Here is a 25,649-nt window from a genome sequence, read left to right as displayed (position 1 = left end):
TTTTTTTTTTTTTTTTTTTTTTTTGAGACGGAGGAGTCTCGCTCTGTCGCCCAGACTGGAGTGCAGTGGCGCGATCTCGGCTCACTGCAAGCTCCGCCTCCCGGGTTTACGCCATTCTCCTGCCTCAGCCTCCCGAGTAGTTGGGACTACAGGCGCCCGCCATCTCGCCCGGCTAGTTTTTTGTATTTTTTAGTAGAGACGGGGTTTCACCGTGTTAGCCAGGATGGTCTCGATCTCCTGACCTCGTGATCCGCCCGTCTCGGCCTCCCAAAGTGCTGGGATTACAGGCTTGAGCCACCGCGCCCGGCCGACGAAAAATTGTCTTAATGTTTAATTGGGAGGTAATTGCCTTTCTTCTCGTGATCACTGGATTTTGAAATAAGCATCCAGGTCATAGTTTATTGTCTGGGGAATGCAGCTGTAACCTTAAAATGGGGAATCTGCAGGAAAATAAGAATCGCTTAACAGAATGGCTTTATAGGAAACTTCCAGAACTAACTTCTTCCTTCCTTCTTTTCTTATGAACATTTTCTTTTAAACAAAATGTATTCATATTCATTTTATCCAGTAATGATCTGGTATTGCTAGATCACATAAAATCTACAAGTATTGAACACTTAAAGGCTATTGAACACCTAAAGGCTTTTTCTTGCCTTTTCCTACTCAGCCTCCAGAGCTGTTTTCCCTCTCACTTAAGAACTACTTTGTTAAAGTGCCTAAATCAAACTCATTTTGCAAGGATCTGCCTTATTTCAGCGGTGGCTGTAATGGGAATAGTTGTAGGAAACTTGAATGTCATGAATTTTTAAATATGTTGTGACTTCTAGTATTTGTAGTATAGAGAAGGCTCTGTTACTGTTGATTTTTTCAGTAGGGCTGTCTTTATAGGGCCTTGGCTTTGGCTTATTGGCCCCATTGATTTTAGTCATTCAATCAGTATTTAGTGAACATCTATTAGGCACTGAAAAATCATGGTGAATCCGACAACCACGACCCTGCTCAATGTGGAACTTATATTCTAGCAGGGGATATATACAGTAGTCAAATATAGTCTGAGAGAGGGAGGATACTAGGTACTGTGAAAGCACCGACCCAGAGTAGAGGTCAAAGAAAACTTCACAAGTGGGGTATAAACTGAGACCTGAAAACTAACTGTGGCACGGTGGCTCACTCCTGTAACCCCAGCAATTTGGGAGGCTGAGGTGGGTGGATCACCTGAGGTCAGGAGTTTGAGACCATCCTGGCCAACATGATGAAACCCCATCTCTACTAACAATACAAAAGTTAGCCGGGCGTGGTGGCGGGCACCTGTAAGCCCAGCTACTTGGGAGGCTGAGGCAGGAGAATCGCTTGAACCTGGGAGGCAGAGGTTGTAGTGATCCAAGATCGTGCCACTGCACTCCAGCCTGGGTGACAGAGCAAGACTCCGTCGCAAAACAACAACAACAAAAAACAAAACAAAACAAAAAAACAAAACAATTGGGGTAGGTTAGTTAGCCTAGGCTTGTGGGGAGACAACTAGGGGGAAATGGACTGCTAATAAGTATGAGGTTTCTTTTTGGAGTGATGAAAATGCTTCAGAATGGATTGTGGTGATGGTTGCACAGCTCCATAAATATACTAAAAACCATTGACTTGTGTACTTTAAATTGAATTGTGTATTTTAAATTGAATTGTATGCTATGTGAATCATATCTCAATAAACCTGTTTAAAAAGTCAACTAGGGAAGCCAGCAGCAGGAAGGGTGTACCTGGCAATGAAACAGCACATGCAAAGGCTCCATGCCATGAACAAAAAAGGAAGAGATTCACTAGGTCTGGAACCTCTTGGGAAGTGGAGAGCAGTAAGACAGAGGAAAGTGAAGAGGCTAGAGAGTCCCCTCTCTCCTGGGGCCTGCACAGGTAGGTCCTTGAAGTCCTGTAAATTATAACAGCAGCTACCACTTACGAAGGGCTTATCAAATGCCTGGTACTGTTCTAAGCTGTTTACATGCATTACCTCATTAATTCTCACAACAACCTTTTGAGGCAGGTACTGTTGTTATTGCATCTTATAAGTGGGAAAACCAAAGCACAAAATTGTGGAGTAACCTGCCCATAGTCACAGATCTAGCAAGTGGCATGGCTGAGATATGAGCCTGTATTAGTCTGTTTTCACCGTGCTGATAAAGACATACCTGAGACTGGGAAGAAAAAGAAGTTTAATTGGACTTATAGTTCCACAGGCTGGGGAGGCCTCAGAATCATGGCAGGAGGCAAGAGGCAAGAGAAAATAAGGAGGAAGCAGAAGCGGAAGCCTCCAGTAAACCCATCAGATCTCATGAGACTTACTCACTATCACGAGCCTAGCCCCCATGATTCAATTACCTCCCCCTAGGTCCCTCCCAGAACATGTGGGAATTCTGGGAGATAAAATTCAAGTTGAGATTTGAATGGGGACGCAACCAAACCATATCACTCTGCCCTTGGCCCCTCCAAATCTCATATCCTCACATTTCAAAACCATCATGCCTTCCCAACAGTTCCCCAAAGTCTTAATTCATTTCAACGTTAACCCAAAGGTCCACAGTCCAAAGTCTCATCTGAGACAAGGCAAGTCCCTTCTGCCTATGAGCCTGTAAAATCAAAAGCAAGCTAGTTACTTCCTAGATACAATGGGGGTACACGTATTGGGTAAATACAGCCATTCCAAATGGGAGAAATTTGCCAAAACGAAGGGGTTACAGGTCCCATGTAAGTCTGAAATCCAGCGGAGCAGTCAAATTATAAAGCTCCAAAATGATCTCCTTTGACTCCAGGTCTCACATGCAGGTCAAACTGATACAAAAGGTGGGTTCCCATGGTCTTGGGCAGCTCCGCCCCTGTGGCTTATAGCCTCCCTCCTGGCTGCTTTCACGGGCTGGCGTTGGGTGTCTGTGGCTTTTCCAGGCTCCTGGTGCAAGCTGTTGGTGGATCTACCATTCTGGGGTCTGGAGGATGGTGGCCCTCTTCTCACAACTCCAGTAGGCAGTGCCCCAGTAGGGACTCTGTGTGGAGGCTCCCACCCCACATTTTCCTTCCACACTGCTCTGGCAGAAGTTCACCATGAGGGCCCCACCCCTGCAGCAAACTTTTGCCTGGGCATCCAGGCATTTCCATACATCTTCTGAAATCTAGGCAAAGGTTCCCAAACCTCAATTCTTGACTTCTGTGCACCTGCAGTCTCAACACCACATGGAAGCTGGCAAGGTTTGGGGTTTCCACCCTCTGAAGCCACAGCCCAAGCTGTACATTGGACCCTTTCAGCCATGGCTGGAGCAGCTGGGACACAGGACACCAAGTCCCTAGGCTGTACACAGCACATGGACCCTGTGCTCAACCCATGAAACCACTTTTTCCTCTTGAGCCTCTGTGCCTGTGATGGAAGGTGCTGCCATGAAGGTCTCTGACATGGCCTGGAGACATTTTTCCCATTGTCTTGGGGATTAACATTAGGCTGCTTGCTACTTACGCAGATTTCTGAAGTTGGCTTGAATTTCTTCCAGAAAATGGGTTCTTCTTTTCTATTGCATCATCAGGCTGCAAATTTTCTGAACTTTTATGCTCTGTTTCCCTTTTAAAATGGAATGCCTTTAACAGTACCCAAGTCACATTTTGAATGCTTTGCTGCTTAAAAATTTCTTCTGCCAGATAGCCTAAATCATCCCTCTCAAGTTCAGAGTTCCACAAATCTCTAGGGCAAGGGCAAAATGCTAAAACACAACAAGAGTTGCCTTTGTTCCAGTTCCCAGTAAGTTCCTCATCTCCATCTGAGAACACCTCAGCCTGTACCTTATTGTTTATATTGCTATCAACATTTTTGTTAAAGCCATTCAACAAGTCTCTGGGAGGTTCCAGACTTTCCTACATTTTCCTGCCTTCTTCTGAGCCTCCAAACTGTTTCAACCTCTGCCTGTTACTCAGTTCTAAAGTCGCTTCCACATTTCGGGGTATCTTTTCAGCAACACCCCACTCTACTGGTACCAATTTACTGTATTAGTCTGTGTTCATGCTGCTGATAAAGACATACCTGAGACTGGGAAGAAAAAGAGGTTTAATTGGACTTACAGTTCCACATGGCTACTGAGGCCTCAGAATCACGGTGGGAGGCAAAAGGCACTTCTTTACATCATGGCGGCAAGAGCAAATGAGGAAGAAGCAAAAGTGGAAACCCCTGATAAACCCATCAGATCTTGTGAGACTTATTCACTATCATGAGAATAGCACAAGAAAGACTGGCCCCTATGATTCAGTTACCTCTCCCTGGGTCCCTCCCAGAACATGTGGGAATTCTGGGAGATACAATTCAAGTTGAGATTTATATGAGGACCCAGCCAAACTAAACCATATCAGAGCCCAAGAGATCTGGCTTTAGAATTCACACCATGGGCCCTAAAAAATGATCCTAAAAGTTATGGGGTGACATTATAGAGTTATATACAGGAAAGTGACAAGGTCAGACTTTCCTCTTTGAGAAAGGTTACTCTGTGGTGTGTGGAATAGACTGGAAGAGGAGCAAGGCAGGGAGACCAGGTGCTACAATGATCCACATAAGAAAGAGATCATGGTGAGGCATGGTGGCTCACGCCTATAATCTGAGCACTTTGGGAGGCTGAGGCGAGTGGATCACTCTAGGTCAGGAGTTTGAGACCAGCTTGGCCAACATAGTGAAACTCCATCTCCACTAAAAATATGAAAATGAATCAGAGGAGTGGTGCACACCTGTAATCCAGCTACTTGGGTGGCTGAGGCACAAGAATCAGTTGAAACTGGGAGATGGAGGTTGCAGAGAGGCGAGATCATGCCACTGCACTCCAGCCTGAGTGACAGAGTGAGACTGTCTAAAAAAAAAAAGCATGCCGGCGTGAATGTGTGTGTGATGGTGGTGGGGATGGAAAGAAGTGGAAACTTGAGAGAGGTTAAGGAGGTCACATTTACAGGAGTTGGAAAGTGGTTGGATATCGGGGGAGGGTACACAGACTCTCAGGTGGGTGCCTGGGTTCTGGGCTTGGGAAGTGGGGAGAGTAGGGTGTTTAATGGTGCTCATGGTGTAGGTGCCACAGGTGTGACCCAGCGTGGGCTGGTCAGTGCCTGCACATGAGAGAATAGATCTCTGATCTGACCTCTCCACCAGTCAGAATCATGAATTTGGAGGTGGCAGGGGCCTTAGAATACTTCTAGATCTAGAGGTGGAAATGGAGGTATTAGAAGAAGAGACTTGCTGAAAGCCACACAGGGTGCAGTGCCAGGGCAAAACGAGGCATGCACCTGCTGCTGCTCGAACTGTTGTGTGTTGTTCTGTCCTGTTGCCACTCCCTGGGGAACCTTTGCTTCAACCTGTAAAGCTTTGATTCTCTTCTGAGAGATCGTCTCTCTGATCCTTAAACGAGGTATCATTGCTGCACAAACAGTAACAATGGGAATTAAAATAGAAACAAAAAGAATTGGCAGCCTAAACCCAGCATCCATCAGATCAAGCTTGTTGTTTTGTGTTCTTGCCTGTCTGTGCCCCGCATCACTTTTACAGTTGTACCCAGAGCATAAATACGGCTTTATGGCCTATGGTTTATACTCTACATTAAATCAAAGGCTTTTTCTGGAACGTTACATGGTTTCTGGTTCTCCTTTTTTGGAAATTCAAGGAAGAAGACATGCTGTAACTTACCTAAACATGCTTCTGTGGCCAGTTGTTCTGTTTTTCATTCCTAGAGCTCGTGTCTTGGGGAGCATCTTACTGCATAGTGTTTTCCTGTTTTCCTTAGGCAGAACTCCCAGCCCTGATCATCTCTGTGTACTTTTAAAGTGGGGTGACCCAAACTGGACACTTTTCTCTACTGAGGTTAGGGACAGAGGGCAGAATGCTTAATTAGGGCTGAATTTCTGAGTTCCTGGGTCCTGCGGTTTTCAGCGATCTCTGAATCCAGTCGGCATTCATTCACAGCTGTTGGTGCTGCTCCTACTGGCTGCCACCTCCTAACAGCTGACTGGGCTCCCTGAATTGTTTGCTGTAAACTGGGCAGCTCTACAGGAGGGAGAAGAGGTTTCCGGGTAGAATGCTTAATTAGGGCTTAATTAAGACAGCCAGAGTGGCCCGTTGGCCTGAACCTTTGCATAGGGTCCTGATTGGCAGGCGGCACCTGGCGTTCTTGGCCGCCTGACAGCAATCAGCCGATCCTAAGCCCCGTGCAGAGATGAGCAAGACACACACTGCCCTGCTGTTGGCAGGAGCTCTTCCTAGACTCCCTACAGCATTTTAGACAGCCCGTTCTTATGGGGCTCACTCTCTGCCTTATATTGGTTAGGAGTTTTCTATGTGGCTTGTCTTCTCTATAACACGATGAACACCCCAAGGGCAAAGGCTGTGTCTGCCTAATCTCTATCTCCTCTACCACACCCAGCACAGATCCCAGTGGAAAGAGGATCTAATGGAACGAATTGCATTTACTTTTGGACCAAATCCCTTGATTTGAGATGGCTGCAGACCTGTAAAGTGGAGTCTAGAGTCCAGGGACTGGAATTGAAAAATGCAGAGTCTAGGGGCCTGCAAACCCATGGCCAGCAGTAGGTCTATGAAAAGGGTGAGGACTTTCAGGGAAGGAACCTCAAAGTCAAGACAGTCTTGATGTCGTAGTAATGGGCAAGAGCTCTGTGAGGCATGTCTTGGGCCCAACCCTGCGAGCCATTCTTGGTTGCTTGTGCTGTGGTGGTGGTGGTGGTTACTGTTTACTAGTGTGATAGGTTTGTAATCCTGCCTTCCTTCCCCAGACACAGAAATGTGAAGTCAAATCTCAGCCCACCAGGGTGGCAAGGAGCTTCATATGGGCTAGAACTCTGGGAGTCCTTAGTCTGAATTTCCCAAGTACTGTAGCTGCTGTGGGTTTTGTTTTTGGTGTGTGTGGTATCAAACATGCCCAGAGGCTGTTAAAAATTAGTTAGTGTGTAATGACATTAGATGAATCATTTGATAGTAAAAAAAACAAATCTAGACTTTGAATTCACATTCCACAATTTTGTTGAATTATGCCCAGATGGTTGTCGAGAGAATTTTTTTTTTTTCTTTCTTGAGACGGAGTTTCGCTCTGTCACCCAGGCTGGAGTGCAGTGGCCGGATCTCAGCTCACTGCAAGCTCCGCCTCCCAGGTTTACGCCATTCTCCTGCCTCAGCCTCCCGAGTAGCTGGGACTACAGGCGCCCGCCACCTCGCCCAGCTAGTTTTTTGTATTTTTTAGTAGAGATGGGGTTTCACCGTGTTAGCCAGGATGGTCTCGATCTCCTGACCTTGTGATCCGCCTGTCTCGGCCTCTCAAAGTGCTGGGATTACAGGCTTGAGCCACCGCGCCCGGCCTTGTCGAGAGAATTTTAACAGATTCAGGGCATTTGTAATAATGAAAAAGCCTATGGAGAGATAAAGAACTTCACATTGAATGGCAAAGGAACACTAAAGACCACCAGATTTTATAACCTCTGAGCAGGAAAGGCCCTAGCAGGCTTCTAGCCTGGCTCCCAGCTACTTTGTGAGGCTGTACAGTAACAGGAGGCACCAAGGAGAATGTGTTATCTGAAGGTCCTAATTGCCAAGTCTGTGGATCCTTTTTCGATGGAACTTTTGGCTGTCTTAGCTATATTTGATGTGGTTGGTTATGTACTTTTTTGTGGTAAAATACATATAACATTACATTTACCATTTTAAAACCATGTGAAAGGGTACAGATCAGCAGCATAAAGTACATTCACAATATTATACAACTATTACCACTACCTGGTTCTGAAATTTTTCATCACCCCAAAAAGTAGTCCCAAATTCATTCATCAGTCATTCTCCATTTCCTTCTCCTCCAATCCCTGGCAACCACGAATCTGCTTTCTGTCTTTATATAGACTTGTGTATTCTTGATATTTCATCTAAATGGAATCATATAACGTGACCTTTTTTGACTGGCTTCTGTCACTCAACATAGATGTTTTCGAGGTTCATCCATGTTGTAGCATGTATTAGTATTTCATTGCACTTTATGGCTGCATAAATTCCATATGCAGCACTTTATGGCTGTGTAAATTCCATACAATACAATAACATTCAATTGTATGGATATATCACAAGGAGTTTATCCATTCATCTGTTGATGGATGTTTGGTTTGTTTCCACCTTTTGGCTATTGTGAATAGTGCTGCTATGAACATTAGTGTACAAGTTTTTGTTTGAGCATCTGTTTTCAATTCTTTTGGGTAGATACCAAGAAGTGGAATTGCTAGGTCAAGGTTATTCTACGTGTAAGTTATTGAGGCGCCACCAAACTGCCTACATAGTCTTCTGAACCTTTTTTCTCCCCAGGCTTCTTTTTTATCAGGTCTCTCTAATCATTCATTCTCAGTTGCCTTTCATGGCTTCCTTGGTTCTGCAGCCCCTAAAATAATGGTGTCACCATCATTCCTTCCTCAGCTCTGCTCATCCTACCCTAATGGTTCTCAATGCTAGCTGTACATTACAACGCTAGCTGTACATTACAATTACTCCGGTAACAAACCCTGCCCAGGCCCCACCCCAGTTGAGTTGAATCAGCATCTGGGGATGGGTGGGTGGAACCTGGGCATTAGTCGTATGTAAAGGGCCCCAGTTTTGATATGCAGCATCTCTTAGGATAATTATTCATTCTCATGGTTACAACCTGATGACTGTCAGATTATTATTTTTAGCTCAAACTATCTACTGGACATGATGACTGTCCTTCAGTACTGCAAATTCAGCATTTCTCAACCAAACTCTTCATCTTACTCCTCAAACCCACCCTTCTCTTAGTGTTTTCTTTCCTGGTGAAAGGGACCACCATCCCCAGTCATCCAAACCAGAAACCTGAGAGTTGTCCATGCCTTTTCTCTCTCCCTTATTCCAATTTCCAGTTGGTTGGTTGGTTGATTCATTCATTCAGTAACTCATTACCCAGTGGTTAGGACTGAGGGCAATTGGAGAGAAATGCAGTTTAGGAATTGAGTTAGGAAGACAAAAAAGACAGATGAAACAGTTAAGCTTCAAGAGGATAGCCTTCTGAAATGAAGAATAACATCATAGCTGCTGTCATTGAGGACTTCCTTTGTGCCATGCATTCTGGTAGAACTTCACATATATTATCTAATTTACTGTGGGGAGGTGAAGTCAGCCCCATTTCACAGATGACAGTACAGGCTCAGGGAGGCTAAGGTAAGTTGTCCAAGGATGCAAGGTTAGCACAAGGTTAGTGAGAGTCAGGGTTGGAACCAGGGCATGACAAGGCCTGTGCTGTTGACATGAAAGGTCACTGGGGAAGAACTGTGAGTCCAGTAGTGCACTGTGAAAGCTTTGAAGGAGGAATACCATGATGTGACCACCAAACAAGATCATGTGCCCGTGAGAGTGCTTTGTAAACTATAGACCGTGGTTCAAAAACCTTGCAGCCTTTGCTCATGTTGCTAGCAGATCACTTCCTTTCTTTTGCTTTGAATTCTGGTTAGGTGTGTGTGTCTGACTTCCCTGGTGAACTGCAGACTCCTCGAGGGTGAGAATTGTGCCTGCTTATCTCAGTGTCCCCCGCAGCCCCTGTACTTGGCTCATTGTTGATGATCATTGAGTATTTCTTGAATCTGTGGATATTAGCATTGATTCAGAGGGGAAGAAATGGAAACAGGACCCATGGTGACATTTGTCCAGGTGTGTCATGGCTAAGCCCTTGGCTAGAGATTTGACTCAGAGAATTGGAAAGAAAGGGCAGAACCCTAGAGCTCTCTGGAGATATGTGTGGGAGATTTCAGAGTGAATAAAATTCTGCCTACCCCTGACCTCCAACTTCAAGGCATTGATGCTAATTCTATCTCTTTTCCCCTCTAGTACTTACCACTTTCTTTTTTTTTAGATGGAGTCTCAATCTGTTACCCGGGCTGGAGTGCAGTGGTGCATTCTCGGCTCACTGCAACCTCTACCTCCAGGTTCAAGTGATTCTCTTCCTCAGCCTCCCACGTAGCTGGGATTACAGGCATATGCCATCACATCTGGCTAATTTTTGTATTTTTAGTAGAGACGCGGTTTCACCACGTTGGCCAAGCTGGTCTCGAACTCCTGACCTCAAGTGAGCCACCCACCTCGGCCTCCCAAAGTGCTGTGATTACAGGCACAAGCCACCGCACCCGGCGTACTTACCACTTTCTGACAATCTTAATTAATTTCCTTTTTTGTTCATTGTTTCTTGTGTAATGAGAACCTGTATTAGAATGTAAGCTCTACGAGGGTAGTGACTCTCATCTTTTTTGTTCCTAATGACTCCCAAGACCTAGAACAGTGCCAGGCACATAGAGGATACTGAATAAATATCTATAGAATAAATGAAGGAAGTGAAAGTATCGCAAGACCTGGAGTCACTGCAGAGTCAGCTGCACCTCTGCCATCAAAGCACTTTCCAGGAACCTAATGTTCTGTGTGAGCCTCCCAAGTCAGGGCAGGGTCCAGAATAGCCCCAGATAGACTGCACTCAGCCTGGGCCCTTAGCTTTTCCAAGTAGGCTACTCAGGCTCCATGGTCCTCATCACCCTTTTAGGGCCCAGCACAGGTGCTTCTGGCATGGAGAAGTCTCCAATCTTGGTGCTCCCCTGACCTAGAGGTGATCCCCCTTCTTCTGAGCCCCTCCCCTCCATGCAGCCTTCTCTCATGGTCTTGCCATCTACCGTGTGTTAGAGCTCCTGGCGGGCAGACTGTGGCCGATGCATCTTCCTGCTCCCCACAGACATTTGGCATAGGGCCAGATATTTGTTGGGTGACAAACATCTTTTGAGAGAGCAGCAGTCTGCCCAAAACTGATGAGAAGTCTGGTGGCCAGAAGCATTTGGGGAACTGCAGTTTGTTTAAAGAGAGTCAGAAACTTCTGGTTTGAAAGGGCTTTGAGGTCATGTTTCTAACCCCATCACTTTTCTTTTTCTCCTTTTATGGCATTTGTTTTTGTAAAACACCTTTATTGAGATCTAATTCATACACCATGAAATTTACTCATTCAAAGCATACAATTCAGAGGTTTTGGTATATTCACAGATATGTACTAACATCAGCATGGTCAACTTAAGGACATTTTCATCACCTCTAAAAGAAACCTTTTACTCTTTCACTATCACTCCTCCATGCCCTGTTTCCCTAACCCTAAACAACCACTAATCTCTTTTCTGTCTCTACAGAGTTTCCTACTGGACTTTCATATGAATGGGATCATAGAATATGTGGTCTTTTGTGACTGGCTCCTTTCATGAAGCACAGTATTTTCAAATTTTATCCATGTGTAACTCTTACCTTTACAGGTAGGAAAACAGACACAGAGGGAAGGGATGTGACTTGAGTCACGTGTCGAGCTGGGAGTAGAGCAGGAACCTGATTGCTGGTCTCCTGTCTCCCTGCACAGTGCTGTTTCCCTGCACCAGGGTGGAGACAAGGGGTTCAGCAGCCGCAGCTGACTCAGCAATGTTGTTTGCCATCCATCACTGAGGCTGCTTGAGGGTAAGCAGTAAGACAAACATGGTGAGGTGAGGCCTTGCAGGTCCCATCAACAACACCAATGTTGGCATTGGTGTTCGTTTCAGCCCTTTCCCACATCCTTTCTAGGGATACTGTTCATCTGGCAAAGTGGATGACTTGTGTGACCAACTTCCAGTCTTCTACTAGGAGTGGTCTGGGTCCCCATCCTCTCAGATCCCTAGCAAGAGAAAGGCACAGCCTGGATCCCCATTAGAGCTGTCTGTTCCTGTTGCCACCCTGTAGCTCTCAAAGGGCCATGCAGAGGCCATCTGTACTGAGCTAGATAAGAGGCTAAGCCTTTTCTAAGAGATGTCTAATCCTGTTAGGCAGATGGGAAATCTGAGGGGCATGACGATGCCTTGAACTAGTGTTCCCAAAGGCTTGTCTTTGTACCACATGGCATTCAAGACTATTTTAGTGGATATGTGAATGAGTGCTTTTTGTTAAATTGCTATATATTTATTTTAATGTGCACCAAGAAAAAAACATATCCAGCATGATCAAACCTGTGGTTGAATAAGTACTATTGTCTAGGATGAAGCTAAAATGGGAGGCACTGTATTACAGAATCTGTTTTACGCAGACCGTGTTTTGCAGGTGTGGTGTTCTGGCAGTTTGCTAACATGGCAAAAGCCAGGAGGGCAGTTTGAGGTCAACTGTCATTTGGGGAATGCCACCCTGGGGTGGTAGGGGTCCAGGGTGCTTTCCCACCTCCTGCGTCTCCTTTTCATCTGGTGTGCAAGGCAAGGTGAGATGGCAGAGGATGCAGGCAGCCAGAACTTCTTGACATGAATGAAGGGTTCAGAAAACCTAGAGAACCAGTTATGAGCATTGTTTTTTTTCTGGTCTATGATAAACCCCCTTACAGGTATTCAATGCCCTTTTCTATAATAAAAAGAGGGGAGGGGTTCCTGTGGAAGAGAGAGGCTTAAAGGAGGGAAGGGAAGATGGAGGAGGAACAAGAATGATATGTAGTGCCATCCCAAAATAAGAAATGAAAATAAACAATTTGGGCTGGGCACGGTGGCTCATGCCTGTAATCCCAGCACTTTGGGAAGCCAAGGCAGGTGGATCACTGGAGGCCAGGAATTTGAGACCAGCTGGGGCAATATAACAAGACCCCTGTCTCTACTAAAAATACAAGAAAAGTAGCCGAGTGTGGTGGCACGTGCCTGTAATCCCAGCTACTCTGGAGGCTGAGGTGAGAGAATCACTTGAACCCAGGAGGCAGAGGCTTCAGTGAGCCAAGATGGGGCCACTGCACTCCAGCCTGGGAGACAAAGCCAGACTTTGTCTCAAAAAAAAAAGAAAAGAAACAATTGACTTTACCTCAGCTTCTTATGGCCACAGGTGAAATGACTTATGAGGTTAAACTATCAGTGCCTGTGATACTGTGAAAGGCTTGGCTGAGATCCCTGAGTAGGGGAGAGAGGTTTGAAACTCCTTCCTGGGGTCCTGGTTGTAACTGCACTTCGAGGAATAATCATGTGGTCTAATAGATAAGTCCCCCTTCCTTCCTTTCTAAGAATGTCGTTTTTCTGATGAAGCAGTATCGTAATCTGGGTTCTTTTTAAGAAATTCGTGGAGATGTGTGAGCCCATTATCTCTCACTAAGCTGTGATCATGGTAATGAACCAAGGCAACATCAAATGATTGACATTAGAAATGTAATGTGAACTTCCCTAAAATATCTGCCAATAGCTTTTCTTTGGACTTAGAAGATTCAGTAGTTATAGCTGCCTATTGTTCTGGGGTTCTCATCTTAGCATAGCATTTCAGACATCTGTAACCTGCCATTATTAATGCAACAAATCTTGATTGCGCTGAAGGCATTCTGCTAGGCTCTGCAGGGATTGTAAAGAAGCAGGGTACTTTTCTCCCCTACCCTCAAGGAGTTTACAGTCTGAGGGACAGAAAACAAGACCTGAATCCATATGAAGTTAGAAAACACAAGACAAGAGCATAAAGGAGATGGTCACAGGCTGTTGGAAGAGCAAGACTACACACAGCAGCTCTGTGATTGGGTCACCTGGTGAAACATGGTAGGTGGGTGGCCAGGAACCCGTCCTAAATGTGGTGGGTTTGAGCTAACTGTTGACAGTTACACAGGATTTGAGTAAGTCCTGGAAAGTGGAAGAGATCAGAACAAAGACACAAGAGGGGCTACCTAGGGGCTTTTTTTGAGAGACAGAGAAGCTTTGAAACAGAGAATTACATGACGGGAGAAGGATGGGCCTTGGGTTCCTTCCCCTAGGCCACTTTGAGGAAGTTTTTTGACCTCTCCAAGCCTCAATCTCTTGTCTTCCAGATGGAGTTATGGATTCCTACTATGTGGGGTTGTCATGAGGAGTGACATCTACAGGTGAAAATGTTAGTTTCCTTCCTTCCCCAAGTTGGCCAAGAGAGCAGTCTTTTGGGGGCAGTGGTGGGAGACGGAGTTGGACATCTAGGAAGATGTTGGATTTTAGGGATGGGGATCCCTGGAAGACTTCAGTGACAACATAATACAATTTTACAATCGGCAGATACTTAGAGAAATGCAATGTTGAGATAAAGGGATAACCAGAGGCTTGGCAACTTGTGTAATTCTAGGCTTAATTAATGGCAAAGCCAGGAAGGAAACCAGGTGTCCTGATGTCTAGTTCAGTGCTCTTTTCAGCATTCCCTAGGTTTTATCTGGAGGGATGTTAGAAATGCAAATTCTTGGGCCCTACCCTAGCCCTCCTGAACCAGAAACTCTGTGGCTCAGACATCTGTGCTTTAACCAGTCTTCCTGGTGCTTCTAATGCTTGTAGGGTTTTACTAAGAAAAAATGGGGGAAAGGTGAGGAAACCAGATTCCTTACAGAGTTGGGGTTATCACTTACTGGCAAGGAAAGGAGGATAGAGGGTGAAGCTGGGCACCAGAAATAAGCATTTTTTCTTTTCTTTTTAAAATTAAGATACAATTCACATACCATCAAATTGACCCTTTAAATTATACAATTATTGGTTTTTAGAATATTCACAAAATTGTGCAGCTATCACCACTGTCTAATTCTAGGACATTTTTATCACCTTAAAAAGACATCTCTTACCCATTGGCAGTCAGTTCCCATTTCTCTTCTTCACTGCCTTCACAACCACTAATCAGTTTTCTATCTATCTCTATACATTTGCCTGTTCTGGACATTTCATATAAATGGAGTCTGACATTTATATGAAATCATGTAGCCTTTTGTGTCTGGCTTCTTTCACTTAGCATAATGCTTTCAAGGTTCATCCATGCTGTACCATGCATCAGGACCTCATTCCTTTTTGTGGCAGAAATCGACTTCTTCTACTTCAAACTTTTGCCACACACAAATTTGGTCACACAACTGAGCTTACACTACCTCAGAAAAAGAGATGTTTCTTGGGCGCGTTTCCATGGAACTTTATAGTTTTCAAAGCATTGACACAGCATAACGGAATGTAAGCCTTACACCAACCCTGATGGATAACTGGGCAGGGATCATTATCATTGTTTTTACAGATGAGAAAACAAGCTGGAGAGGGGAGTGTTCTGCGCTAATCCAGTCCACTACTGTGCCTGTTCATTGAAGTGCGAGTAGGAATTTGATGGGTGTGCAGGCAGAGGATATGGACTAGGCAAAGGAACAGTATCTGCAGAGACATGAGGGCATGAGAAACCAAGGCTTTCAGGGGAACAACAGGTAATACAGTTCTGCAGAGTGTTGTGTGAGTGAGATGAAGTTGTCAGGTAGGCAGGGCCAGATCACAAAGGGCTTTGGCTGCCATCCCAAGGCCAGGGGGGAGGCAGTGGGACGGAATGGCTGAGTCCAGCTTCAGAGACAAGCAAGCTAATCTGATTTTTAATTCCAGTTCTGCCACTTCTTTGCTGTGTGCTCTTAGCCAGGTTACTTAACTTCTTCATGCCTCAGTTTCTTTTTTTTATAAATGAGAATTATTAAAAGCATTAAATAAGATAACCTGTGTACATTGCTTAGCCTAGTGCCTGGCACATAGTAAGTGGTAATGTTGTTGGCATAGTTGTGCTATTGATATTACTATAATTCTTGAGCTCAGACTTTATCCTAAAGATGAAGGGGAACCACTGGAGGATTTTGAAAATAAAAGTGATGTGATTAGACTTACATTTTATATCAATCTGGCAGTCACATGGAGGACAGATTGATGAAGAGTAAGGAGACTGGCTGGGGGTTATTGTAGTACTTCAGATAGAATGAAAGTTTGAACTCAGGCAGTAGCACTGAGAAAGGAGAGGAGGTGACAGATTAAGACAATTGGGACCAAGATCAACAGAATTTGGTGACTGAATCAATGTGGGACACAAAACAGGAAAAGAGTCAAGCATGATTCCCCAATATTTATTTATTTATTTAGAAACAGGGTCTTACTCTGTCACCCAGGCTGGAGAGCAGTGGCACAACCATGGCTCACTGCAGCCTCAACCTCCTGGGCTCAGGCGATCCTCCTACCTCCGGCTCCCGATTAGCTGGGATTACAGGTGTGCACCACCACGTTCAGCTAACTTTTTATTTTCAGTACAGACAGGATTTCACTATGTTGCCCAGGCTGGTCTCAAACTCCTGGGCTGAAGCAATCCTCCCTGCTCAGCCTCCCAAAGTGCTTGGATTACAGGCATGAGCCACCGTGCCCAGCCGAAATGTCTTTCAAGAACAGTGTCTCAAGTAGCACTTATAAAACTTTTACATCTCCCAGAGAGAAAGATAATGAACTTGAGTCAATACCTGAATAATAGGCTGCAAAATATATGAACATAGTCTTTCTTTTTCAAATGATCATTCTCTTTTCCTTTTTAAAAACAGGTTTTAAGGATGATTCTTTAATCTTTGCAGTTTAAAAATTTGAGTTGATACGTGAAGAGTCTTCCTTGAGGCATATCTGAGAGTTGTATTTTGTGTTCTTTATTTTTGAAACATATTTTTCAGCTTAATAAATTTGCCTTTCATTATTTCTTTGATTACAGTTTTGTGTGTTCCTTTTCCATGTTCTCTGCTGGCCCTATTATTTGTAAGTTGAGATCCTCAATCTGATTCTATGCCTGACAGTTTTTCTTGAAGTGCTATCTAGTTTTATTTACAATTTCAATTTAGTGCAAGTGATTTTGGGCACTTCAGTTTCTCTTTTATCTTTTGCTGCCTCCACTGATGTTTTCATTTCTCAATAGCTTGTGCTAGTTTCCTGAAGTCTTTTATTATCACCTTTTTGTATCCCTTTTAATTGTCTGTTTGCATTTAAAATAGCTATCACTTTGACATATTTAGTCTTCTTCTCCATTTGCAAAATATTTTGAGAGAGTTTGCCTTTTTATATTCACATTGTTCCAGGCAACCAGAATTGTGTTCAGTTTGAGGGTTCATGCCTTTTAAGGTATTTTTTCCAAGTTGATGTGTGCTCTAAAAAGATCTTGTATTACAAGGAACTGTTGAAGGAGCTGAGGATGTTTAATTTGGGACAAAGGAGACTGAAAGGCTGAAAGATTTCTATGTTCAAATCCAGAAAGGGAGCTGATTTATTCGGGGCAGTGGTGGTAGGGGTGGCCAGAGGGCAGCACTGGTGTGGAGGACTGAAACTGCAGACGAATAGAAGTCAGCTTTATGTAAAGAAACTTTCTAACAATAAGATGGGTCCAACAGGGAATGACAGAACGTAAGAGGCCAGATAACTTCTTGGCAGTGGGACTGTAGAGAAGATTCAAACGTTTTAGATGATATGGACATTTACTTCCTTCCATTAGCCCAGCAATCCAGAGGCTAACATTAAAACCATTAGCAGGTCATTCTCTTGACTTTAAACTCTCCTGCTCAGGCCTTGCTGAGTCAGGGAGCACTTTTAATGGCTTGGCTGTTGTAGGCATTTGTTTAGTCTTTGGGGATCCCTGGATGAAGGTACCTGCCTACCCACAGTCCAGATATATAACGCAAATTAATTCTCTTAATTAGAACCATGTATGTTTATAGAAACCGATTAGCTAAATTGTATTTGGCAGCAGTTACTTAAAAAGTAACCACTGTAGTTTGAAGACCTTCAAAAGGAATGGAAAGGCTCGATAGCCTTCAGTCTGATAGATATGTTTGAGATCCCTGACAACTCTGCAATCATGTGGAAACTCTAAGAATGTAGAGGTCAGACATCGTGCTTCCTCCAGTACTGTGCTTACTTCAGGATTTCCAACTACTCTGGGTAATGTGGGGCTTTGAATTTTGAGACAGACTGCAACAGATACCATCTTGCCTGGCTCTTAGATCTAGTGGAGACCTCAGATTGCATGAATGGAGGGAACTGTAGGAGTCATCTGCTCCATGTATTCCATGGATGTGTCCCTCTACACCATCCTTGTGTCCCTTCTGCTATATTCATGCAGTTTATGCAGCCTCCCCTGGAATACCTTCAGTGTCCAAGATCTTAACAATTCTTGAGGAAACTCATTCCGTGCTTGGATCTACCAGGAACACGAATTTCTTGCCTTAGTCTGAGCTGGAGTCCCCTGCTGTGGCATTTCCCCATTAATCCTGTCTCTAAATTCCAGAATCATGGGGAATATGTGTCTTCCACATGGTGGCCCTTGGGCTCTTTGTGAACCATGATCATGTGGGCCACCCCCAGGTTTTTATTTAATAAACATTCTTTGATTTTTCAATGTGTTTTCATATGACTTGCTTTTAAATCTCCTTTCCTAGACCCCATAGGAAAGCGTGATGCTCAGACGTAAGACAGACCAAGTTAATATCAATATCCCAGAATTTCCAATGGACTTGATCCTAGAGGGGCCCTGACTGGGGCAGTTGATATTTGAAAACAATATCCCATGGGTTTTGCTAGACATTTATTCTTCTGTCTTCTGTGTTTAGTCTCTGTTTTGTCAGGACACTATAACCTACATTCTTGATCCTCCATGGTAAGTCTCAAAGAAATATGATGTTATTTTGTATCCTTGGCAAAGGAACATTAAATAATCCTTATTATATAAAAGAGCTTTTACAAATCGGCGACAAGAAGGCAAACATTCCAGCAGAAAAATAAGGAAAAATCAGAAACAATAAAATAATAAGAAATAAACACAAATGGCCAGGAGCACATGAAAAATGTTGAGCTGCGCTAGTAATCAAATAACCTCCAAACACAGCTGTCCATAGTTCTGATCTGGAAAGATATACAGGATATAATTGCAGGTTAAAAAATACAAAGTACAGACTACTGAGTATAACACTCTATTTTTGTAGAAAAGATGTGTTAATACACATGATATAGGTCTCTATTAATTCAGGACAAAGATAGTATGAATACATACCAAATTGTTAACTGTGTTAACCTCCAGGGGAATGGGTTGGATACTTGAAGTAGGATGCTTATTTTGTATAATTTTCAATATGATGGATTTATGTGTGATATTTAATTTTTAAAATATTTTCCTATATATACAAGAAATATATTTTTATATGGGAAACATATATAAGTATATAATTTCCTATATATAAATATATATTTAAACCAATAATTGAATGCTACTTTCAATCCCATTAGCAAATATTTTAAAAAATGACAAGGTCTAGTTTTTATAAGAATATAGAGGATAATTTACTTTTGTCTTCTGTGTTTTTCAAAAATATAAATATTTAAGTAAATAATTTCCATCCTACAGGCAAACTTTTTTTAAGTGACAATATTCAAAAAGTCTGTCCTGGCAGGAGTGCAAATTGGTAACTTCTTGGAGGCAATTCAACAATATACATCCAAATTCTTAAAAGTGAACATATGTTTATGTCCAGTAATTTCACTTCTAGGAATTTATCCCCCCAAAAATATCTGGGAAGTAGCCATTTGCCACGAATAAGGATTTTTATTGTAAAGCTTTCATAATAGTGAAAAATTGGAAACAACATTAAAGTCCAATGATAGATTTATTAAATAAACTATGATATGGTCAGAGAAAATAGTACCATATAACCATTTTAAATGATGATGTAAATGCTTAAATATTAATATGGAATGATGTTTATGAAATAATAAGTGGGAAGGTATAATATATCATTTTAATTAAGAAACATATATACATGTGTAAGCATGAAAAACGAAAAATTAACTTACTAATTGGGAGGTAGTGATTGTAGCTAATTGTAAGTGATTTTATTTTCATTATATTTTTCTGTGTATATTACTAGAAGCATATATTACTTCAGTTTTTAAAACTAAGTTAAAAATTATTAAAAATCATTTAATAAAATAGTATTAAGGATTTATAATAGAAATCAGCATTTCCTGCCCCACTCCTCCTCACCCTTTAATTTCTCTTCTTAGAAGCTCTTTCAACTCTTCTAGTCATTTCTTCTGGTGTTTTCCTGCATATTTCTAAGAAATATGCTTGCATTCTTATTTTCTAATTTATTAATTTTGGACATTATCTAATTATTATGATAAATGAGGATTTAGCTCTTAGGCTACTACCCTTGCTTCCCTTCACCATGTCATTCCAATATCATTACATCACTGTTCTTGAGAAACCATTTTTCAGTGTTTACATTATCATGACAATGTAAATATTGTTAATTGCTGAGCCAAGCAGTGAACTATAATTTTATTTTCTTATACAACTTTTTATTTTCCATGGATTTCATAATTCCCTCTGTTTTTGATCTGCTTAGTTTTTCATGTACTTATTGCTAATTCTCCCATACCCTCCAACAGCCTCTCAGTGAAATTTTCTACACAAACACATGAGACAACTTATTCATTTCTATTTCTTTTCCCTAAGACCTTTGTCTTCATGCATCTCAATCGTTACTCTCTGGGTCTTTTATACAGGTGTTACCTTAATGCATCCCTTCACAGTCATCCGGGATGCTTCTTTTGCCTCTTATCTGTGTTCCATCCCTAATATCCTGGATCTCATTTCTTTTTTCCTTACTTCCTTGTTTTGCAGGAGCACATCCTCTGTCAGCGTCCTGAGAAAGGATGTATGAAAGGTAAAATTTTAGAGACCTGAACATCTAAAATCTAAAAATGTCTTTTGTACTTGATTGGTAGTTTGATAGGGTATCGAATTCTAGATTGAGAATACTTTTCCCTCAAAAATGTGAGAACTCCAATGGCTCCCAGCTTCCATTGTTATTACTGAGAAGTTTAGTGCCGTTTTTAATTTCAATTGTTTGTATGTGATCTCTTTTTTCTCTCTCTCTGGAAGTTTAGAAGATATTTTCTGTTTCTAGTTTCTGAAATTTTACAATGTTGTTACTTGATGTGGGTCTTTTTTCATTCACTAGGGTGGGCAATTAGTATATATTCTTAATCTGAAAATTTAAGTCCTTTGGGAAATTTTTATCGAATTATTTGGTAGTTTCTTTATCTCCATTTCCTTTATTTTCTACTTCCGGAACTTTATTAGATGAATATTACACTTCCTGGACAGATACTATACATTTATTGTCTTTTATGTTTTCTCTGTCTTTGGCTTTGGTTACTCTTCCTACAGTCTTTCATTGACTATATTTTTTCTGTTTTTATTAATAATTGAATGTTTTACTCTAGCTGTTTTATTTTTAATTTCCAAGTGTTCATTCTTGTTCTCTGATGGTTTATTTTAAAAAAATCCTCTTCTTGTTTCATGAATGTAATACTTTATCTTTTTGAAGATTTAAGTTATAGATTGAAATTTTTTTCATCTGTTTTGTACATTGTCTCTGTTTCTTCTGAATTTTTCTGTTTGTTTTGGTCTGTTTTTTATAATGCATACTTTCCTTAAATATTTATTAATAAGTAAGAGTAAAGCAGTAAAACAAATAATTGGAAACTTTGTATGATGGGTCTGGCTCAGTGATTAATACATTTCAATGCAAGATGATCTGGCAGCAAGTTACCTTTTCCCTGCAGGGATCCTGAAAATGTCAGTATCTGAAGGTCTTTTCTCTGGTGCTATTCAGTTCTCCAGAGAAGGATTCTTTAATCTTTTGCTTGGGACATGTCTTAGTCTGTTTTGTGTTGCTATATAATATTACAGACTGGGTAATTTATAAAGAAAAGAAATTTATTTCTGACAGTTCTGGAGGCTGGAAAGTCTAATATTGAGGTGCTGGCATCTGGTAAGGGCCTTCTTACTGTATCATTCCATGGAAGAAGGTGGAAGGGCAAAAGAGCACACAAGAGAGCGTGGAAAGAGGCCAAAGTTATCCTTTTATCAGGAACTGACTCCCACAGTAATGGCATTAATCCATTCATGAGGACACAGCCTTCATGACCTAATCACCTCTTACAAGTGCCACCTCTCAACCCTGTTGCAATGGAAATTAAGTTTTCAACACATAAACTTCAGGGACACATTCAAACCATAGCAGGATATAAAGTACTCACTGACAGTGTTCAGAGAACTGGGCACAGGAAGGGGCTAGAGGTCTTGTCATTCAGTTAGAATAGTTTTACTTACTTCTTCTATTTTCATTCCTATACCGTCTATTGTGCCTAGTCTCCCCAAGCTTCTCTTGTTCGTTTTCTCCAAAAAATAAGCCTCTTGTCTTCAGCAGGATGGGAAAGAGATAGTTGTCTAGGTGGGTATTTCCATATTTTCAGCCTTATGCTCATCCTTCTTTCTCCTGTACTTACTGCCCCTAATTCCTGAGCCACTGGGCAAGTCAGCACTTCTTTCCCTCCCCTTCCCTCCCCTCCCCTCCCCTCCCCTTTCCTTCCCTTCCCTTCCCTTTCTTTTTCTCTTTCTTGAGATAGGGTCTCACTCTGCTGCCCAGGCTGGAGTGCAGTGATATGATCTCAGCTTACTGCAACCTCCACCTCCCAGACTCAAACAATCGTTCCACCTCAGTCTCCTAAGTAGCTAGGACTATAGGTGTGCGCCACCATGCCTGGCTAATTTTTGTATTTTTGGTGGAGATGGGGTTTCGTCATGTCACCCAGGCTGGTCTTGAACTTCTGGACTCAAGCAGTCTTCCCCCTCAGCCTCCCAAAGTGCTGGGATTATAGGCCTGAGCCACCACGCCCAGCTACCAGCTCATTTTTCATCAGAATCCCCCTCTGAAGGCACATAGCTTTCTGTTTTCTTTGTTTTGAAAACAGAAGAGTTTTACTTACTCCTTCTATTTCAGATGGCTCTCTTCCAAACACTTTCTTCCAAACATTATTGACATTTGTCATCTATTGTTGTCTTCTCTTCTGTATTCATTATCCTATCGGTTTATATGTTTTTTGTTTCTTTACTGTGATTTATAGGATTTAGGAAGAAGAAATTAAGACCTTGCCTCAATTCACAGTGTTTAATCAGAAATCTACTTTCTGTTATTCTTTTTATATTTTTTAAAAAGTGAAATGCCTAGAACTGAAGACAGTGTTCAGGTCTCATGTCCCCATTGTAAAGCTAGACTGACTATCGTTGATCTAAATCGAATTTGTTTTTGGTTACAGCCTATGTTCATGTTAGCCTTTTTACCCACTAATTTGTATTTGGCTTCCATTTGCCTGAAAAGTGTGTCTCTAGGTTTTCAAAGTGATCAGTGTTTTCATTCTTATAACCTGGTTAGTTCTCTTTCCTTGTATCCCTGGTGTAGATCCCATGATTCCTCTATTGATTGCTGTTGGGTTCTCTGTGCTAATATTTTACGTGGTATATTTACTTTTATTTTCATAAGGGAGATTGTATTTTTATCCTATTATATTGTTTTTATCAGAATTTGTATCAGTGTTATACTGGCACCTTAAAAAGATGTAGGAATCTTACCTTTTTTATGCTCTAGAGCAGGGTTCTCCAACCCCCGGGCCGTGGACCAGTACTGGTCCGCAGCCTGTTAGGAACCAGGACCCACAGCAGGAGTGAGCATTACTGCCTGAGCTCTGCCTTCTGTCAGATCAGCAGCTCATTTGATTCTAATAGGAGCCTGAACCCTATTGTGAAATGCACATGGGAAGGATCTAGGTTGCATGCTCCTTATAAGAATCTGATGCCTGATAATCTGGGATGATGCCAGTTTCATCCCACCCCCCCACCGTCTGGGGAAAAATTGTCTTCTGCAAAACTGATCCCTGGTGCCAAAAAGGTTGGAGACTGCTGCTCTAGAGCAGATGAAATGGCATTGCGGGAAAATTAACAAAGCTGGCTAAATGCAACATGGTATCCTAGATTGGATCATGGTACAAAAAAAGCACATTAGTGAAAAACTGGTAAAATTTGAACGTAGTCTGTAGTTCAGTTAATAATGTTGTCCCAATGTTAATTTCTTAATTTTTACAAAGGTACAATAATTCTGTAAGATGTTAATATTAGGGAAAGCTGAATGAAGGGATATGGGAACCCTGTATTATCTTTCAACCTTTTTATACATCTAAAAGTGTTCCAAGATAATTTTTTTAAAAGAATAAGACAGGCTGGGTGCGGTGGCTCATGCCTGTAATCCCAGCACTTTGGGAGACCGAGGAGGGCAGATCACTTGAGGTCAGGAGTTCAAGACCAGCCTGGCCAACATGGTGAAACCCCGTCTCTACTAAAAATATAAAAATTAGCCAGGTGCAAAGGCATGTGCCTGTAGTCCCAGCTACTTGGGAGGCTGAGGCAGGAGAATAACTTGAACCCAGGAGGTGGAGGTTGCTGTGAGCCAAGACTGTGCTACTGTACTCCAGCCTGGATGGATGACAGAGCGAGAGATGACAGAGCCTCTGGGTGACAGAGCGAGACTCCATCAAAAGAAAGGAAGGAAGGAAGGAAGGAAGGAAGGAAGGAAGGAAGGAAGGAAGGAAGGAAGGAAGGGAGGAAGGGAGAGAGAAAGAAAGAAAGAAGGAACTCTGGAAGGACGAATGGAGAACAAGAGCAGTGATTACGTATGGCCATGGGAACTGGGTGGGTGGGAGCAAGGAAGGGTATAAGACAGACTTTTCACTGTCTACATACTTTTTATTGTGATAAGAACACTTAACTTGAGATCTACCCTCTTAAATTTTTCAGCACACAATACAGTAACTGTATATCTTTTTTATAAGCTAGTGTTGAATTATGTAAGTGAAATACTTATTCAAAAATTAAATATAAAAGATTGAACAAAAGCAGCAGCGCTCAGAGGAATCTGCACAACGTGATGAAGAATGCTTCCATGTCCATGGGGTTCTGATGCAGGCAAAACTGAACCGCATTGTCCAGGGTTGCACACATAGTTGGGAGAGGGAAGGACAGTGTCACATGGTAAGGTATATCTCTTCCTATGGGTCACAGTCACAGAGTTTGAGAAATGTTATCTATTTTACTCTCTCATCCTTATGTTTAACTGTTTAAGACACAATCCCAGTCTGTTTGCTGCAAGATTGAGGGTTACTCAAGTTGTTCACTCTGTGGACACTGAGCACCTGTTTATGTTGATTTTAGACAAAAGAAGAACACTAGTTATTCGATCAGCGTGTCTTACAATGGGCAAATAAAGGAAGCATCATCCTGATTCATCAAAATCCTCTTTATAATATTTTGGTTAGCATTTTAAGAACACTCTTCTTCCTTTTAGGTAAATGGAAGAGCTGGAGACCAGTTTATTCCAGACACGGAAAGCACATAGAATAGAACAAATGGTGGCAAGATGGCTTCGGCGCTCCCGGGACAGCTCGGCCCGGTAAGGCTCCTGGGTTCGCAGAGATTTCTATCTATAAAGATTTGGAGTCTCAGGGGGAGGAGCTTGTGCCGGTCCTGGCCACACCTTGGGATCGCTGTCTCCGGCTTGCTTTGTTCTTACACCATATGGTGGGAGCAGTGTAAACAAGTCAGCAATTTTGCTGGAGTGCTTTTCCCTGTACCCTACCCCGAACATGTACCTACACACACACAGACACACTTACCCCAACTCTCATACACATTTACAACATTTACAAACACACTCATACACAGACATACACACAGAAATACACTCATACATACTCGTACACACATGCATATACACTCTCTGGAGCACACACACATACACTCTTTTGATCTCTCTCTCTGTCACACACACACACACACACACACACCTCTTGTCTTAGTACTTGACATGAAAGTCAGGCAATCTGCTGTTTATATTCTTTCCATGTCTTCATTTCCAGCGGCTGTTCCTTCCTTGCAGTCCCTATGT

At 42.4% G+C, this 25,649-nt stretch overlaps 1 protein-coding gene across 3 annotated transcripts in view; it reads left to right on the top strand.

Annotated features, from left to right (window-relative positions):
• The window catches only part of FRMPD1 (FERM and PDZ domain containing 1), a 146,304-nt gene that overhangs the window by 67,585 nt on the left and 53,070 nt on the right, over positions 1–25,649 (top strand). For all 3 annotated transcript variants that reach the window (XM_031934003.1, XM_031934002.1, XM_023203156.3), the window contains exon 2: positions 25,050–25,154. In XM_031934003.1, the coding sequence (XP_031789863.1) occupies positions 25,054–25,154 (101 nt within the window). In that variant the 5' untranslated portion in view covers positions 25,050–25,053. The remainder of the gene's footprint in view (positions 1–25,049; positions 25,155–25,649) is intronic.

This window comes from Piliocolobus tephrosceles, chromosome 14, assembly GCF_002776525.5.
Source record: "Piliocolobus tephrosceles isolate RC106 chromosome 14, ASM277652v3, whole genome shotgun sequence".
In the NCBI taxonomy this organism is placed as follows: Eukaryota; Metazoa; Chordata; class Mammalia; order Primates; family Cercopithecidae; genus Piliocolobus; species Piliocolobus tephrosceles.
This window is presented reverse-complemented; position numbering and strand designations above follow the sequence as displayed.